Source organism: Coregonus lavaretus (genome assembly GCF_964263955.1).
Source record: "Coregonus lavaretus genome assembly, chromosome: 19".
Taxonomy (NCBI): domain Eukaryota; kingdom Metazoa; phylum Chordata; class Actinopteri; order Salmoniformes; family Salmonidae; genus Coregonus; species Coregonus lavaretus.
The window spans coordinates 40,378,965-40,395,733 of NC_140006.1; the positions used below are offsets into that span (position 1 = coordinate 40,378,965).

The following is a 16,769-nucleotide window of genomic DNA, read 5'->3' on the forward strand; positions in this document are numbered from 1 at the left end:
CACAAGTGTTAAGGAAATAGCTTTTTACAGCCATGCTTATATAGCGCAGCGATCTTCTATTGGCAACACTGGCTCTGGTGTGATGGTCGATGAGAGACTCTAATTAAATTAAAATTAAAATAAATACATTTTAGCCGACGCTCTTATCCAGAGTGACTTACAGGAGCAATTAGGGTTAAGTGCCTTGCTCAAGGGCACATCGACAGATTTTTCACCTAGTCGGCTCAGGGATTAGAACCAGCGACCTTTCGGTTACTGGCACAACCACTAAGCTACCTGCTTCCCCCAAGTAACTTGGGGAAAGGTTATGTATAACTTTTTAAACCATCAACAGTTTGATCTGCACCACCCGTAGATCAACTGGAAGCATTTTCAGTTCCCTGAAATGATTAGGATCAATGTGCATCCTAGGGCTGAGCTTAAATATTATTCTCATTAGTTTGTTTTGGGCTGTTTTAAGTTTGTCCTTCAGAGTTTTGGTCATGCCACTGAACCATGCATAATCATAGTGGCACTGTATCAGAGATGTTACCAGGGTCCTCATAGTCTCTGTATCCAGGAACTTGCCTACTCTTGGCAGGAACTGCAATGAACCTTCTCAATGACATTCAGAGCCATGAGTTCACCCGAGCATTTCTCCTTCACCACTACTCCATTACACTTGACTGAGAAGTTGGAAGAGTTTCTAACTTTGTGTTTGTAACCAAATAGGATACATTCTGTCTTGCCTAAATGCAGAGACAGTTTGTTGTTGGATAACCACTTACTGACTTTAGTCAGTTGGCTGCTTAGGGTCTTTTCAACAGTCTCCTCATTCTAATGTGAAACCAAGAGGGCAGCATCATCCTCATACAGGAACAGAGGGCATGAACAGCCAGAGTCCATGTCAAAGGCCTCAAAAGGTTGAAGAGATAGCATAATTATCCAAATGGTCCAAATTCTCTAGAACACAGAGAACAGAGACATTAGAACACACAGAACAGAGACATTAGAACAAACAGAACAGACGCATTAGAACACACAGAACAGAGACATTAGAACACACAGAACAAAGGCATTAGAACACACAGAACAGAGACATTAGAACACACAGAACAGACGCATTAGAACACACAGAACAGTGACATTAGAACACACAGAACAGAGGCATTAGAACACACAGAACAGACACATTAGAACACACAGAACAGAGGCATTAGAACACACAGAACAGAGACATTAGAACACAAAGAACAGACGCATTAGAACACAGAACAGACGCATTAGAACACACAGAACAGACGCATTAGAACACACAGAACAGAGGCATTAGAACACACAGAACAGAGACATTAGAACACACAGAACAGAGGCATTGGAACACACAGAACAGAGGCATTAGAACACACAGAACAAAGGCATTAGAACACACAGAACAGAGACATTAGAACAAAGAACAGAGACATTAGAACACAGAGAACACTACAGAACCACAGGGAGTCAAACTGGATTGAGAGGGAGAATGAGTGTGTGTGTGAGAGAGTGACAGATAGAGGAAGTTGGGAGAAGAGAAAGACAGTGGTTGGGTAGGGGGAGTTGGAGTCCAAGAAGTTGGCTTGAGTTTCTAAACCAACTCCAAACAGAAGACAAGGAATAGAGTTATGTGCTGGAAAAACCACACAGTCAGCATGGCCAAACTGGAGGAAGAAAATATCCCTTTTCCTGAGAACAGAACAGAGAGGAGAAAGTCACTGCGCTCTCCAGTTTTACAGTACGTCCCAAATGGCACCCTATTCCCTATATAGTGCGATACTTTTGACCAGAGCCCATAGTTCAAAAATAGTGCAACAAATGGGGAAGGGGGTGGCATTTGGGACGCCACACCCTTGTACACTGACTGTGGCAGAACAAAATCAACAAATGTGACCTTTTGTTCTAACCACTAGGGTGCCATGAGTGACGAGAAAACAATGAACTTAAAGAAGTGTGATTGATTGCTTTGTTAATGGAACCATTCATTCGAGTCCACGGCACGTTGTAAGTAGCACTTTAGGTTTGTGAGCGTGAATCACAAATAAAATGCATACACACCACCACCACAGTTAAAGGGACAATCTGCAGTAGCTACATCCATTTTTGGACTATGTACCCATTGATTCTTGAAGAATATAACATGTAAATGCCTCATGAGCTTTAGTTCAACTGTCGTACCTCATCAGAGCCCAAAATATAAACTTCGTTTACTCCAATGTTTGTAAACAATGTAAATGTAAACAAACACTGTATAGCCTCAAAACATGGTTAAAACTATAATTTTGATATCATGGATGGTCAGTCCTTGCATCCATAGCTCTGTCTATGAATTTGAGAGTGGTTCCATTTCTCCAATCCCGTCGCTCAGGTTTTTTGCGAACCAGTGGTGGGGGCGTTCGCTTTGTTATTGTTTCAACTGCTGATTGCCGCTTTAACGAAAGGGAGAGACAGAAACATCTGATCTTATCAGAGGAATCAGTCCAGGAACAGCTGAGAAACAAGGAATCTTCTGGACTCTTATGTTGATGACAGCTTTATGTCTTCTACAACATTCTTCACAAAGCTTATTTGAGAGCCCAATTCCCAACCCTTTGTTTTTAGTGTAGCAACGTATGTAGCAACTTCAAGGTAGCCTGGTCCCAGGCCTGTTTGTGCTTGCCAACAATGGTCATTGTCAAATACATAGATAGGTGTTAGCACAAATAGATGAAGGTGTTCTAGGAACAAAAAAATCTAAACAATGTGTACGTGTCCCCATTACGTATCTAAAACCAGCAACTAAAAATGGTGGCCTTAGTGTTTTAGAACATATCATCTTAGGGAGGCGACCGTTTTAACAGTGCCATGAGTTCAAATTTAATTTGCGCTTTTTAGTCAAGAATGCTGTGGTTGGAGATGTTTGGATTCCAAGGTTTGTAACGATGTGAGGAGGCCACGTGAGGAGAAACCGATGCATTTATACCCAGGACAGAGCAGTGGTGGGGACAGGAAGGGAAACAAAGCCCTCATATTGACCCCAAAATGTCAGTCAAAAAATATTGAGACTTCCTTCTTCTAAGACCTTTAAACTGGGGAAAAGGCTTTAAGGGCCATCCACACCAAGGACTATAACTATAACAATAAATGATTGCAGTAGGGGAGAGTGGGGTAAGTTGAGCCAAAGGGGTAAGTTTCTAGGGAAATTAATAATTTGACCAACTATTTAGGAAGGGGTAATCATTTCATGGAGTCTGTGAAGGAAGAAACCACATGGAAAAAGTGGTAAGCAAGTTAGGTCCAAAAAACTAATTTTCACCAAGTCTAATGAATTTATTTTGTTAGAGGTTTCATGATGCTTGTATCTAAACCAAAGTAGATGATTTGTGACCGACCGGCTCGATTCGGTCTTATGTAGCCAAATTTAAAATTGTGTTTTTTTACATTGGATAAAAGTAGAGACTCAGAGCTAGAAAATGGTATATCATACACTACAGTTGAGGAACAATGGGAAAGTAATTCTGCTTTGAAAGTTGATAAACTTGTAACCTCACTTTTGAGAAAATGGCCTTTGAATGTTTTGGTGCACCTACTGGAGAGCTCTTCTTTGTCTATACCCATTCAGCATCATTCACACCCTCTTAAGCTTTAGGCCCACCCATCTCTTTAAGGGTTGATCAGAGCGTTCTGTCCTAACAACAGCAGTCAAGCACCCAAGCTAACTGGCTAAGTTTGGCTAACTTGATAGCTACTTCCAGACTATTTTACTCACCTTAGCAGAGCTGGATAAGGCTGTTTTTATGTTATCCAGAGTGTTGGTGACTGCAACTGTGCTGCTGGCAACAATTTACGCTTTTTTGCAAAAGTTTACTAACACCGGCCATATTCAACGGGTGTTGAGCGTTCGGAAATGTGTCAGTTATTCTGTGCTCTGGCACACTCAGACGAGAGTGCTCTGAAATTGGAGTAAATAGCAGAGCGAATTTACCAGCTACGTCTATCAACAGTTGTCGCAGTGACATCATTAACATTCTATTGAAATGGTTACTTGCATAGTGTAGTCTTTTATTAAGACACGTAGCTAGCTAGCTAGCTAAACAATTAACCATAATCCCAACTCATGATGTTACTACCCTGCATGAATCTGCAGCTAGCTAACCAACCAGGTTCAATGTTAGGTAGCTAACATTAGGTTATAACTAGCAAAGCAAATGGCTCTGAGATACGAATAATATTACTACACAGATCATACACGTAACGTTAGCTAGCGAGCCAGCCAGCTAACGTTAGCTAGCTAGCTAACAGTACACTAACTTGAAATGAAAACGACTTTATGACAAAATTAGAAATGTGTAATATCTGAAAACGCTTCTCCCTCTCTCACGGATGCCATGGTTGCCGTTAGTTTGAATATGTAATCCGGAGACAGTTGTTTTCTCCATCTCCTTAGCTATCATACTCTAATTCCACTGATTTCAAAACTCGGTCCTCCAGAAAGTGGAGAGCAACACTTATGCAGTTCTACTACGGGATATATATTGTTTAAAGACGCGTTAGACAGGATTAACTACACATACTGACCAGCTCAAATAGACAGAAGCGTGCCACATGGCAGACCAATCCGAACTCATCTCTCGGCATGTCCAGCCCACTCATTATCTCAGCCAATCATGGCTAGCGGGAAGGTTGCTGTCTTTTTCTGTGGCTAAACCAACTAGGCTTGTAATTTAACCATTTTATTCGTATTTACAGATGGCATACACGTTTGTTATTAAGGCACCAGAAAGCATTTTTTATAATAAATAAAAAAGTTTACGTTCAAATGGATCTCCTTTGAGGTAGTGACGCGCGACATACTGAAAAAGTCACATTTTAAGATTGTTCTATACATCAGTTGGGGTCTCTATAAGCTTCAATATGAGGTCCTAAACCTAGCATGAAAGTGCATACTTGTAGCTGTGTGGGCTAATATAGTCAAAATGTTTACCTTGAGGTAAGTTGAGCCAATGGCCATGGGGTAAGTTGAGCCAATGGCAAGTTGAGCAACTTGAAGTGTTTTTTTCTTCCCAGGCGTAGTAATGCATTTACATTTTAGTCATTTAGCAGACGCTCTTATCCAGAGCGACTTACAGTTAGTGAATACATTTTTTTTTAATACTGGCCCCCCGTGGGAATCAAACCCACAACCCTGGCATTGCAAATGCCATGCTCTATCAACTGAGCTACATCCCTGCCGGCCATTCCCTCCCCTACCCTGGACCAATTGTGCGCCGCCCATGAGTCTCCCGGTCACGGCCGGCTGCGACAGAGCCTGGATTCGAACCAGGATCTCTAGTGGCACAGTTAGCACTGCGATGCAGTGCCTTAGACCACTGCGCCACTCAGGAGACTAGTGGCAAGGCATTATTGCTGGGAAATGAGGTAACAACAGGGCCTGGCCTATGTTAAAAGTGTTTAAAAAATATTATTTTTTAAAGTACAAAGACAGTTAAAAGTAATGTCTGTAGCTATACACCATAGTTAAAGTAAATGTCTGTAGCTATACACCATAGTTAAAGTAAATGTCTGTAGCTATACATAGGTTGCACCTCCATCAATAGTCGCGTCATGCCATTACTATGAACGTTCTCAATCCGCCCTCTACCGGCGGTGCCATAGCGATAAGCCCAGTCATTCTGGATGGAGGCTAACGGCTGTTTCGACTAAATTACACTATAGTTTCCTGGAAATACGATGACATTGCTAAAGTAGATAGATATTTAGCAGGAAACAACTTTGCCATTATTATCATGTCGTCAAATTTACTTTAGACGGATGGCAATGTTGTCATTAGCTAGCAAAGTTCGTCAAAAATAGCTAGCAATGCTAATGTCAGCTAGCAAAAATGTGGTGGTCTCCCCTCAATCTTCGCTAGCTAGCTAAAGTTATACTGCATCTAAAGTCAATCTGGCGACATCAAAATGATGACAAAAGGTTTTCCTACTAGTTATTTGCCTCCTTTAGAAATGTCATTGTATTTCCAAGCCACAATAATGCACTTTTGATGAAATATTCATCAGCGCTCATTGGCAATGCATTGAGTAGAATGCGCAGTCGGTCATCAGTCCAAAACAAATGTTCAAAACAATATTGTGACGAAACGTGCAACCCATGAATACACCACACAATTAAAGTGATTTATGTAGCTATCTCGGGCATTGTCGCTTAATTACACCACAGAAAAGTTAGACGTGTGTATACAGTTTAGTATCACAGAGGTAACAGAGCGTTGTTAACACCCCGCCCTTTCTCTCTCTTCACTAACTCCTAAAACAGTTTGTTTTGATTGACATTTCCCACAAGCAAATGGGTGTCGTGACGTGCCTTTCATTATTGCGATGACTATTATCGAATAATTACCTACTATGTTTAATTGTTACTAGATTAAATTAATCATGTAACAATTAACTCATTAGGAATTTGGGGCACCACGGGAAACGTTGTTTAACAAGTTACCGTTTCCCGAATTAACTCTAAAGATATCTAGATATCTCTTATAATTTAACAGTAATTTATTAAGTTATCATTTACCTCATATCAGTCTCATTCTGAAATACGTAGGTGTCACGCCCTGACTCAGGGGACGCTTATATGTTGAGTCAGGGTGTGTATATTCCTTGTTGTGTTTGGTCATTGTTTGTCGATCTAGTATGTATGGTTCTATGTTGGCCGGTGTAATTCCCAATCAGAGGCAGCTGTCGTTCGTTGTCTCTGATTCGGGACCATACTTAGGCAGCCTATTGGCACTAGTGGGTTGTGGGATCTTGTTAAGGTATGTTGTGTCGTCTACCTCGGACTTCACGTTTCGTTTCTTGTTTTGTCGTGTGTTTATTTAGAAAATAAGCATGTACGTATATCACGCTGCGCCTTGGTCTGTCCCGTCTTTCAACGAACGTGACAGTAGGCTCTTTAAGTCTGCACGAACCTGGGTCTTACTGATCATTCTGTACCACACAAATTGATTTAATTATTTATTTACTAACTAATTAAAAATGATAACACAAGATACAAACACATACACAGTATAGGTAGGGATTAGAAACGTAATACAATGAAAACGGGTCCCTAGCGGACTAACACAATATGACACTTGTTACAAAAGATGGCGAGTTAAAGAGAGGGAGAGAGAAACACTTGGATACACATGAACCTAAGCTCATAGTCATCCTAATACTTTTCCAGAACTGACGCCCGTTTGGCAAGAAGTAATGCATGTATGTACTTGTTTGATTTCGTCGTCTCTGTTGGACACAGGCCTTCGTGAGATGGGTCGATTGGGCCTTCTCTTTTCGGGTGGCCTTTTAGAAGTAAGGTTCAGATATAATGCTCAGATTGTCCACTAGAGGTCACAATGTCCTTCTTCTTAGTCGTCTGTTTACTTTCACTCGTTCTGGAAGTGGTCTTCTGAGGACGGCTAATCAGCCGTGTTGATGATCCCCAGTGGGGTGATGAGAGCAGTGTAGTAGACGATGGTTTGAAGAGAGTAACAGGGTGGTCCCACTTAAATTCACCTTCTTAGATACACTACTTAGAACAGCTACACAGCCGTACCATTGATTGTTAGTGGAGGCAACTTTGTCGTCTTCACCTCGTGTTGATTTTCAGGGTCGGGACCAATATGGACAACAGCTGCAGCTTGAGGTCCGTCTAGTCTGATCTGATCATTCTTATCTCAGTCTTGTATTCTGGTAAAGAGGGGCGTTTCCGTCATACTGACACGCTCTCTGAGCTCCCTCGGGCGTGGCTAGTTACGAGGCAAAAGTATTATTATCACTATGATTTTGTTAGAAAGCTAAAATCACATTCCTATCTTCACGAAAACATTGTCTTCCTCCTTGATATTTTCTACCCAAGGTAAAGGATGTATACCTGATATCCACAGTGTAAAAGCTCTTCAAGTCACAATGTTTTCCTTATAACACCTTTATACAAAATATACATAAATTTTTCTATATTCCATTTCTCATCATTCCCAACGTTTGGATGTTGAAATATATTGTCCCAATGTTCATTGTTGGATGTTGAAGTTTTTGGGCGGCAAAAGTCTCTGAAACAAAGGACATTCCTTTCACCATACTACAGGGCCAGAGATAGATTCTCCTATCTCTAATTTATGGCAGTATTAAGGTGTCAAGACCGGCACAGCCCCCCCGTGTTGTCGGCCATTGTCTTGGCTGATATGAGTCTTTGATCCTCACCCAGGGAGAGTCATGACAGGGGCTTCCTCTCTTTCCTTCCTAAGATATCTCTGTTTGTTTCCCCCCATTGACGATACTACAGTACTCTGTCAACAGTCACCTGTGAACATGAAGACGCGTGCCCTGTGCTGTACCCTCTGCTGTCACAGCCCCAGGTCTTCAGACTAAATCTCAGCGCTAAGCTTAGCTGAGTCAGGTGTTGAAAGACTACTTTCATCTCAGTGAAAAGGCCTGGCACCACAATGTCTCTCTATCGTCTCTCTATGTCGCCATCTACCTTCGTCCTGTGATTAGTATTGTTTGTTTATACCGGGGGCGATTGGTGTCAGCGATGATGTGCGTAGCTAGGGGAATAAGGAATAACTCACAGGTGGCGTGTGGATTGTTGTGGGTCACAGAAATGATATGTCAATACATACCATTGACACAGTATATTTATTTATTTTATTTATTTAACCTTTATTTAACTAGGCAAGTCAGTTAAGAACAAATTCTTATTTACAATGACGGCCTACCAAAAGGCAAAAAGGCCTCCTGCAGGGACGGGGCTGGGATTAAAAATAAAAATATAGGACAAAACACACATCACAACAAGAGACACACCACTACGTGGTCCTCTGTAGCTCAGCCGGTAGAGCACGGCGCTTGTAACGCCAGGGTAATGGGTTCGAGACCACCCATACACAAAAATGTATTTACGCATGACTGTAAGTCGCTTTGGATAAAAGCGTCTGCTAAATGGAATATTATATTATATTATATAAAGAGAAACCTAAGACAACAACATAGCATGGCAACACAACATGGTAGCAGCACAAGACATGGTACAAACATTATTGGGCACAGACAACAGCACAGAGGGCAAGAAGGTAGAGACAACAATACATCACGCGAAGCAGCCACAACTGTCATTAAGAGTGTCTATGAATGAGTCTTTGAATGAAGAGATGGAGATAAAACTGTCCAGCATATCTTATTTTATTTACAGTAGTATGCACATGTGTGTGAGTGATCTTTGTGAATGTATGCACAGTATGTTCTGTATGTATGGAGAGTGTGTGTGTGTGTGTGTGTGTGTGTGCACGTCTGTTATTGTGCTTATCGTGTGTGTGTCGGGCGTCATTCACAATGGGACTGTTCAGTCAGTGGTATTTCTCTGTTTACTGCATAGCTGACATTGTTTGGGTCTGTGGCTGCATGTGGCTGTCACAGTGGTCCCTCAAGAGGCCAGAGAGTCTAGCACCCACCCACTGAGTGGTCAGGAGAGAGAGGGGGGCTTAGGGTTATAGAGGGGGAGACGGGAAGGACAGACAGAGAGGGAGGAGGGAGGGAAGAAGCTTGGGAAGAGGGGAGAAAGAGAAGAGTGAGATGGATAGATATGGGTGGTCAGGATAGAGACAAAGTAGACAAGATGGCGGGAGGACAAGAGGGTACAATGTAGAATAAGTAAAGAGAGTGAAAGGAGAGAAGACAGGCGAGAAATTAAGAGGAGAGAAATATATTGAGGAAGAGAAACAGAGAGAAATCACTGGGAGAAAGGTGGGAGGCCAATAGAGAGTAGGAGAGACATTTTTATATGTAGGAGTGTATTGGGTTCCCTGACTATTGGTCTCAACAGTCTGGGAGTTATTTTGAGATCTGTATTTGGACTGAAGGGCTATAATCAGGGGCGGACTTGCCACACAACAGAGACATTAGAACACACAACAGAGACATTAGAACACACAACAGAGACATTAGAACACACAACAGAGACATTAGAACACACAACAGAGACATTAGAACACACAACAGAGACATTAGAACACACAACAGAGACATTAGAACACACAACAGAGACATTAACAACAATAATCTACAAATGTTCTCACCTCCTCCTCTGTCCCGTTTGCTCTCTCTTGCCAGGCAGTCAACCTGCTTTCCATCACGAGAAAAGAGTCACAACGCCCGTAGAAGTTGGCAGGAGAGCAGAAACCAACTGGCACTCAGACTACCAACAAACATACAATGTGCTAAAAAACAATGCTCACAGCTGAAGCCTGACAATGATGGACAAACAAAATGGTAACAGCCTTAAAAATATATGAAATGTATAAATGAAAATTGGCTACCTTTTTGATAGTTGGTTATATGAAACTAAAACTGTATGTTAGATAATTCCTAAACACATTTACGCTCCACACACTACAGTGCTTATTATCTATCAATGCTATGATAACAAGTATTGCAACACTGCAATCCTTTTTTAGGAAATGGGCCCAAAGCCCCAGAGAACGGGGTGAAGGGGAAGCCTCCGTACTCTGTGGAAACGCCCTATGGCTTCCACCTGGACCTGGACTTCCTCAAGTACGTGGACGACATCGAGAAGGGCCACACCATAAAGAGGGTCCCCATCCTGCGCCGGAGCAGTGGGCAGAGGCCCAGCACTCTCCCCAGGCACCTCAAGCTCTCTGGGCATGGTTACCAGCCTAGCCCCTTGGGCTCCACTGGAGCTCTGGCCCCCAAGTCTCGCCTCGCCGACCCCCACCAAGGCTATGGCTCTTGGGTTTATGACGGCAGATCGCCAGCCTCCCCTGGAGGGTACAAGTCTGTGGCAGAGATGGAAGCCAGTATCCGGGCCTTTGATGAGCAGCCCTTGGGGGAGCACATCAGGCCCAATCTCCTGCGGGCCTCCAACCTGCCTCTCACCGTTCTGCTGAGGAAAAGTTCAACTGAAGACCCAGTCAGTCTCCGAAGCTCCAGAGACCGTCTTGGAGGAAGGGACACGTCCACGGAAGACATCTTCTACTCCCTGGACCGCTCGTCCGACTGTCCGTCCGACCAGGACTTTTCTGGAACCCTCCGCCGCCTAAATGAAGCCCTGGCGCGCATGGGCGAACTGGAGGAGGAGGTCCGGGTCATCCCAGAGCTCAAGGCACAGATCTGCATCCTGCAGGAGGAGAGGGAGATGCTCCGTCTTGGACTGAACCCCAAACCCGGGTCCCGAACCTTCGCCAACAGGGTTAAAGACCACTCTTACGTGACCTCTGACCTCAAAAGACCCAGGAAAGAGAGTCATCTCTTCCCCACCAAAGACGATGTCACTGATGATGACTCTAACCAGACACATGAATGGAGGACAAGCACAGACCTGGATGAGCTTCTCACAGTGACGTCCCTGCAGGCCAAAGTGGCCATGCTGGAGCAGAGGCTTCATGAGAGCAGCCTGGACCTCCAGAAGACAACCGTGCTATTGAGAGAACAGCAGAAGGAGGGCCGGAGGAAGGATGAGAGGAAGTGCCAGCTGACAAGGAACACTGGGGACTGGGTGAGAGCAGATAGAGTCCCTGTGGACCAAGATGAAGAACAGACTGAGAATACTTCTAGGTGGGCCTTAGCAGGTGCGCATGGTACGTCCATTCGAGAAAGTTTGAATGTAGGAGAAGCTTTGTCGACAAATACAGTGACCATTAGAACAAATAGACAAAACTCTGGCGCTCAGATTGAGGGCCTAGAAGATCATCAAGTTTGGGTTTCAGCTAGCTCTTTCATGATGGAGGCCCAAGCGATCCGTCTTGGAGCTGGTCAACACAGTTCAGAAACGGTGGTCCATTGCTCTGTCAGAGAACCAGGCTTGGCAGTACCCATGGAGCACATGCCTCAGGAGGAAGCCCCCCCAGGGAGCATGGATCAAGCTGTGGCAGCCCTCCACATAAGGAGGATCCAGGGTCTCCTGGAACAGCAGTGGGAGTGTCTGTGTGGGGGGACAGCAACAGAGGGGGGCAAGGCCCTGGAGCACCCAGACCCCAAGGTCAATTCGCTACAGGAGGAGATGATGAGTCTGGTTCATACTCTTTCCTCCTACTACAACCATGGATCCAGTGACGGAGAGGTTTCTCAAGGAGGTATCGTTTATTTTCACAGATCTTTGGGTTGATTTCCAGAACACAGATTAAGCCCATTGCTAGACTAAAAAGCAGAATCTCAATTGAAAGTGCTTTCTAGTCCAGGAGAAGTCTTGATCTAGGACTGGGAACCTGGCCAATAATTGACAGTCTACACAGACGTTAAATATTTTCAATTAAATATAAAAAGAGAAGTTATTTGGAAAAAGGAATTATCTTCTCAGGTTCCTTATAAAGCTAATTGAATTCCAATGCTAATTTTATAGCACAGAGCTCTTTTGTCTTTTATAAGGTAGACATTTTCGAACTCATTTGAATTTCAAAGTGTAACGCAATCGATTCCCAATGTTTGTTAAACCCCATTCACGTCACGTCAGCACATTTAACTCACAGCTTTGAGCTATTTCTCCATCTAGCATGAACGATTAGGTCAGATTTGCGAGTCATTTACGGGAATTCCCTGCACACACATTTTATTACCATGTCAAAGAGACCATTTTTTGACAACTTTACTTGCCTCTCTCACATCGAGACCCACAATTTTACCATGCAGTGTAAATGAATGGTTATATTTGGCCTGGCTTTATGCCTGATAGAAGTGTAGTGACGACTGTAACTCTCTCTTACTGTAGGCACTTTATGAAGGATTTTATTTTTGCCATATTGAAATGACTCAGTCCCTACAAGCACTTCCCTTTTCCTCCTTTATACTAGCACTTTGGTCATAATTATTTTGTTCTCGTGCAAAAGACAATTCAAAGCTGCTGAGGACACAACTCACCAGACTCGTGTGTCTTATTAAAGCAAAGAAAGTTATCAAAGCTTCCCATTGCTATTAGGCTACCAACCATGTATAATGGAGTATGTTTAAGGACTGTCTATTTCCATGTCTATGTCGTACTGTGTGGTTGGTCCCACCTGAAAGGACAACAATTTGCAAAGCATTTACAATTATGTAGCTTTTATGAAGGGTTCAAGCTTCACCAACCCTTTAGTTGTTGTTGTTTGTTTAGCCGTTGTTGTATTCAAAGTGAGACCGTGTGATTTAACAGCTCCTACGCCTTAAAACATTATTCCGTCTCGTCTAGGGTTGCAAAGGGAGGGTATATTACTGGAAACTTCTGAAGTTTACCAGTAAACTACCAGAATTGTGGTAACTTTCAAGTTATTTTAGGAATTTTATCTAGTGGCCTTTTGGGGTACTTTAGATGATCACAGGTGTCTGTAATTATCTCTGGCCCTCTGTGTGGCCTTATCACATGTTAAATATATTAAATAATCAAATAAGAATATTTTAAAATAACAAATACAAATATAAACCATCAACTTAGTGAATACCATTGGTGTTTAATATGAGGGTTTCAGCATGAAATATCCTTTATACTGTATTTGTATTACTATGTCAATATGTCTTTGTTTTAAATGTTCTGGTGCCAAACTGGTGGCAGTTGTGAAAAAACTAAATAGTTGGAAGAGTTGCATAGTTAATGGCAAATAATGCCATTGTTGATTAGATGCTTATTTCATTAAGTAGGCAATTTTCTCTTGAATTAAATGGCCTATTCACTAGAGCAGTAGTTCCCAACCTCTTTTGGTTACTGTACCACCAACTGAATTTTGCTCTGCCCGGAGTACCCCTGAAGTACCCCCTCATGTGCATTTTACCAGTAGGCCTCTGGTCTCATGAGTCTTCTCAAGTACCCCCTGTGGATAGACCAAGTACCCCCAGGGGTCTTATTACCCCTGGTTGGGAACCACTGCACTAGAAACTCATGGGCACAGATATATAAAAAGAATATTATATATGAATACATTTGTTTAAAGTTATTAAAGTATAAATTACCAACGTTCCTATAGATTGCCATAGCTTTTACCAGTAGTTTTGCAATCCTAGTCATGTCTTTTTCTCTCCTAGTCCCAACATCCATCATGAAGAGAAATGGGAGTGCTCGGCTGTCAAAGAACCTCCACTTTGCTGGTGTGAGCAGAGGGTAAGACACCAGTCTCCTGATGTATATGTTGTTTACAAATAACTAACTTGAGCATCACCCTCTGAATTTATGACCAACTTATGGCTAACCCTGAAGATTTTACTGTGCGGCAACACTAGTTTGGTACTGTCTGCGTTTAGCTATGAAAACCCCTTGTACAGTGCCTTCAGAAAGTATTCACACCCCTTGACTTTTTCACATTTTGTTGTGTTACAGCCTGAATTTAAAATGGATTAAATTGAGATTTTGTGTCACTGGCCTACACACAATACTCCATAATGTCAAAGTGGAATTATGTTTTTAGAAATGTTCACAAATTAATACAAAATGAAAAGATTAAATGTCTTAAGTCAATAAGTATTCAACCCCTTTGATATGGCAAGCCTAAAGTTTAGGAGTAAAAATGTGCTTAACAAGTCACATAATAAGTTGCATGGACTCACTCTGTGTGCAATAATAGTGTTTAACATGATTTTTTAAACGATTACCTCATCTCTGTACCCCCAGTCGAGAAGTGAATTTCAAACACAGATTCAACCACAAAGACCAGGGAGGTTTTCCAATGCCTCACAAAGAAGGGCACCTATTGGTAGATGGGTAAAAATTTAAAAGCAGACAATGAATATCCCTTTGAGCATGGTGAAGTTATTAATTACACTTTGGATGGTGTATCAGTCAAATCAAATCAAATTGTATTTGTCACATGCGCCAAATACAACAGGTGTAGACCTTACAATGAAATGCTTACTTACAAGCCCTTAACCAACAATGCAGTTTTAAGAAAAATAAGTGTTAAGTAAAAAACAGATTTTTTATTTATTTTTTATAAATGAAAGAGCAGCAGTAGAGAGGCTATATACAGTAACGAGGCTATATACAGTAACGAGGCTATATACAGTAACGAGGCTATATACAATACACCCAGTTACTACAAAGATACAGGTGTCCACCTAACTCAGTTGCCGGATAGGAAGGAAACCACTCATGGATTTCACCATGAGGCCAATGGTGACTTTAAAACAGTTACAGAGTTTAATGGCTGTGATAGGAGAAAACTGAGGATGGATCAACAACATTGTAGTTACTCCACAATACTAACCTAAATGACAGAGTGAAAAGAAGAAAGCCTGTACAGAATAAAAATATTCCAAAACATGCATCCTGTTTGCAATAAGGCACTAAAGTAAAACTGCAAAAAATGTGACAAAGAAATTAACTTTATGTCCTGAATACAAAGTCTTATGTTTGGGGCAAATCCAACACATCACTGAGTACCATTCTTCATATTTTCAAGCATGGTGGTGGCTGCATCATGTTATGGGTATGCTTGTCATCGGCAAGGACTAGGGAGTTTTTTTAGGATAAAAAGAAATGGAATACAGCTGTAACCACAGGCAACGTCTTAGAGGAAAACCTGGTTCAGTCTGCTTTCCAACAGACACTGGGAGACAAATACACCTTACAGCAGGACAATAACCTAAAACATAAGGCCGAATATACACTGAGTGTACAAAACATTAGGAAAACCTTCTTAATATTGAGTTGCCCTCAGAACAGCCTCAATTCATCGGGGCATGGACTCTACAAGGTGTCGAAAGCATTCCACAGGGATGCTGGCCCACATTCACTCCAATGCTTCCCACAGTTGTGTCAAGCTGGCTGGATGTCCTTTGGGTAGTGGACCATTCTTGATACACACAGGAAACTGTTGGGTATGAAAAACCAGGCAGCGTTGCAGTTCTTGACACAGTCAAACCGGCGTGCCTGGCACCTACTACCATACCCCGTTCAAAGGCACTTAAATCTTGTCTTGCGCATTCACCCTCTGAATGGCACAACTCTATGTCTCAATTGTCTCAAGGCTTAAAAATCCTTATTTAACCTGTCTCCTACCCTTCATCTACACTGATTGAAGTAGATTTAACAAGTGACATCAATAAGGGATCATAGCCTTCACCTGCATTCACCTGGTCAGTCTGTCATGGAAAGAGCAGGTGTTAGTAATGTTTTGTACACTCAGTGTACACTGGAGTTGCTTACGAAGACGGCATTGAATGTTCCCGAGTTGCCTAGTTACAGTTTTGACTTAAATCGGCTTGAAAATATATGGCAATACATTTGCTAAAATTTCAAAAAAATATTTTCACTTTGTCATTATGGGTGAGAAAAAGAAGGGTGAGAAAAACATACAGTGGGGAAAAAATGTATTTAGTCAGCCACCAATTGTGCAAGTTCTCCCACTTAAAAAGATGAGAGAGGCCTGTAATTTTCATCATAGGTACACGTCAACTATGACAGACAAATTGAGGAAAAAAAATCCAGAAAATCACATTGTAGGATTTTTAATGAATTTATTTGCAAATTATGGTGGAAAATAAGTATTTGGTCACCTACAAACAAGCAAGATTTCTGTCTCTCACAGACCTGTAACTTCTTCTTTAAGAGGCTCCTCTGTCCTCCACTCGTTACCTGTATTAATGGCACCTGTTTGAACTTGTTATCAGTATAAAAGACACCTGTCCACAACCTCAAACAGTCACACTCCAAACTCCACTATGGCCAAGACCAAAGAGCTGTCAAAGGACACCAGAAACAAAATTGTAGACCTGCACCAGGCTGGGAAGACTGAATCAGCAATAGGTAAGCAGCTTGGTTTGAAGAAATCAACT

General features: G+C 42.1%; 1 protein-coding gene across 1 annotated transcript in view; it reads left to right on the forward strand.

The window, feature by feature from the left end:
• The window catches only part of LOC311146754 (KN motif and ankyrin repeat domain-containing protein 4-like), a 35,869-nt gene that overhangs the window by 4,394 nt on the left and 14,706 nt on the right, over positions 1-16,769 (forward strand). Inside the window, exons 4-6 of the mRNA XM_084183319.1 lie at positions 10,131-10,289; positions 10,475-12,109; positions 14,025-14,100. Of these exons, the coding sequence (XP_084039445.1) occupies positions 10,271-10,289; positions 10,475-12,109; positions 14,025-14,100 (1,730 nt within the window). The 5' untranslated portion in view covers positions 10,131-10,270. The remainder of the gene's footprint in view (positions 1-10,130; positions 10,290-10,474; positions 12,110-14,024; positions 14,101-16,769) is intronic.